This window comes from Meleagris gallopavo, unplaced genomic scaffold, assembly GCF_000146605.3.
Source record: "Meleagris gallopavo isolate NT-WF06-2002-E0010 breed Aviagen turkey brand Nicholas breeding stock unplaced genomic scaffold, Turkey_5.1 ChrUn_random_7180001900564, whole genome shotgun sequence".
In the NCBI taxonomy this organism is placed as follows: Eukaryota; Metazoa; Chordata; class Aves; order Galliformes; family Phasianidae; genus Meleagris; species Meleagris gallopavo.
This window is the reverse complement of record NW_011163821.1, coordinates 1-429: the sequence shown is the minus strand read 5'-3', so window position 1 is coordinate 429 and position 429 is coordinate 1. Positions and strand designations below refer to the sequence as shown.

At 72.0% G+C, this 429-nt stretch overlaps 1 protein-coding gene across 1 annotated transcript; it reads left to right on the top strand.

The window, feature by feature from the left end:
• Positions 1 to 6: 6 nt before the first annotated feature.
• On the top strand, positions 7 to 423 carry CCDC142 (coiled-coil domain containing 142; the record flags this gene model as incomplete). The annotated part of the gene is made up of 2 exons (XM_010727516.2): positions 7 to 129; positions 193 to 423. Coding segments are annotated over exons 1-2 (290 nt in total), but the record flags the coding sequence as incomplete, so codon positions are not given.
• Between the last annotated feature and the right edge of the window lie 6 nt (positions 424 to 429).

Below are 429 nucleotides of genomic sequence, written 5' to 3'. Positions count from 1 at the left end.
GCTGGGCCAGGTGCTGCAGGGCGCGCAGCTGCTGCCCCGCGACGCCCAGGTGCCCACGTTGGCGCGGGTGATGACGGCCTTCGTGGAGGCGTGGATGGACCACATCCTGGCCCAGAAGATCAAGTTCAGGTCCGGGGGAGTCGGTAGGGAGGGGGGCGGGGCGCTGGGTCGGTGCTGAGGCGCTGCCCGCAGCCTGCAGGGCGCTCTGCAGCTGCAGCAGGACTTCGCGCTGGTGCGGCAGCTGGTGCAGTGCGAGCAGTACGGGCTGGAGCCCGACACGAGGCAGGCGCTGCTCTCCCTGCGCGTCCTCCAGCAGATGGACGGTGCCATCCTCTGCCTCCTGCAGCAGCCCAGCGGCAAGGCGTATCTGCCACCCCACGGCTGGCCCTCCCTGCGGCAGTGCTGTGAGGGGGTGGGGGTGGGGCGGGG